At 47.3% G+C, this 1774-nt stretch overlaps 1 protein-coding gene across 1 annotated transcript; it reads right to left on the bottom strand.

Moving 5' to 3' along the window:
* Window positions 1-1034: 1034 nt before the first annotated feature.
* On the bottom strand, window positions 1035-1354 carry Pmar_PMAR007178 (cathepsin b, putative; the record flags this gene model as incomplete). Its single annotated transcript, XM_002777930.1, has 2 exons — window positions 1035-1099; window positions 1164-1354. Coding segments are annotated over 2 exons (256 nt in total), but the record flags the coding sequence as incomplete, so codon positions are not given.
* Window positions 1355-1774: the final 420 nt, after the last annotated feature.

The raw sequence follows: 1774 nt of genomic DNA, 5'->3' as shown, positions 1-1774 counted from the left end.
AACTCGAGGCACGGCCTCGCTAACTACATGAGCACTCCAGTTCATCAGTAAAGTGTACCGCTGGAGCAATCATACTTCAGTAATCATACCCTATAAGAGGTTCGCGCAACACATATCCTCTGCGGTGCGTATGAAACTGTGACGACACAACTCCTTGTGCTCGCCTCAGGCTCGCGCCGACATACGTCGGGATCATATTGGGCTTTCAGGCTCTCTCCTGTTATGGCTCTTTCACTCTCCGTACCTGAACGGTACTCCTTACTTTCGTATGCTATTAGACCTCGCAATCAGCTTGTTACTACTTTGATGACGAAAATCGTCTTCGATTTAAGCTCAAGTTATGAATGCTATCTTGAATGTCCCATGGTTAACCCATTCCTCATTCCAGGAGTTCATAACCAACCACCTCGGTGGGCCACCGAGGAAGTTACTACTCGTGTGCTCGAAGACAGCTGAATTCGACGCAGACACTGGAAATATTCAAATACGCTGAATGCCGCCGATGTCTGAGAAGAGATAGTATGAACATAGACAGTGCCCGAGAGACGAAAACTCTTCATAGTATGAAGAGTTTTCGTATGAAGTTCATACTGGGCCGTTAATTATGATTTCCTTCTTGATGCTGCTTCTCTCACTGAACTTCCTCGGGATCAGAGCTTTGATGTAATAGCGACCCCTCAAGACGGGAGAAGTTATAATATGCGACTTTCGCATACCAATAGTTGATAATCGACTACGACTAACTCGTTGAAAGGAGTCTGATACTTGTCATTGGGACAGCTACTTCAACACGAAGGTGTCTCATACGTATCCTACTAGGATAATCCTAGTCACAGGAAAGCATTAGGACTTATCTGTTACCGCTGTCCTCACTTCCGATCACTCATTCTGGTGATGAGCACATTTTGGGAATTTATACGACCAGCATCCATCCGCAGAACTCCTACTTTCCCTCGCAACGTAGTCTCCGCCTGCAATGGAGAAATTGTTGGGATCAACAACGATGACTCTTCAACGAAGGATGAGTAGCTCACCTGTGACGATTCCATTCAGGAACGGCCATGACATCACAGGATTGCCCCCATTACAGTCAAATAACCTGCCACTGCCACTTCGAGGTGCAGCTTCCGAGTGAAAAGGAATGATGATTCGTGAAAACTTACAAGCATCCATGCCACAAGTTGCAGCAGGACAGCATCTCGCTATCAGAGAGCGATTGCTTCAACTTCCCGCCCGACTTGATACAGAGACGGGCTTTGAATGCTTCAACCGTTCCAAAGGCCCAACAGCTGCCACATGCCGACTGATCTCTGCACGGATAGAGCACTCTGGCCACCCCCCTCCCCCACCCCCACTCGGATTCAAATCAGCTACTTGACGCGGCCGGTGACGCTCGCACAATACTCTCATACAGGTTCGCCTTCATACGTGAATCGATGGTTTTAGAGAGCCAGAATGTTTCTTATTCCAATGATAAGAAGTCGCAGCAAATATACTGAATGTGATCACAGCCCAATAAAGGCGAATATCTTATCTTCGAGATCCCATCTCTCTAGTACTCGATACTGGACGCAGTTGTCAGCTCAACTATGGAGGAAGTCGTTCATAGTTTGTCATAATGGCAGAATTCACTCGGCCAAGGTCTCAGAGCGAGGAGATAGGACATGAAAAGATCGCCCGAGCAATGAAATCCGGATCAGAGGAAGGAATGGGTCAGACCGATGCACCATGGAGGTACGTTAACCTGATCTGTATACCTAAGATTCTCTGCTCT

Source organism: Perkinsus marinus, assembly GCF_000006405.1.
Source record: "Perkinsus marinus ATCC 50983 genomic scaffold scf_1104296950488, whole genome shotgun sequence".
NCBI classification, from domain to species: domain Eukaryota; phylum Perkinsozoa; order Perkinsida; family Perkinsidae; genus Perkinsus; species Perkinsus marinus.
Note: the sequence above shows the minus strand (reverse complement) of the source record. Positions and strands in the feature narration are given on the sequence as shown.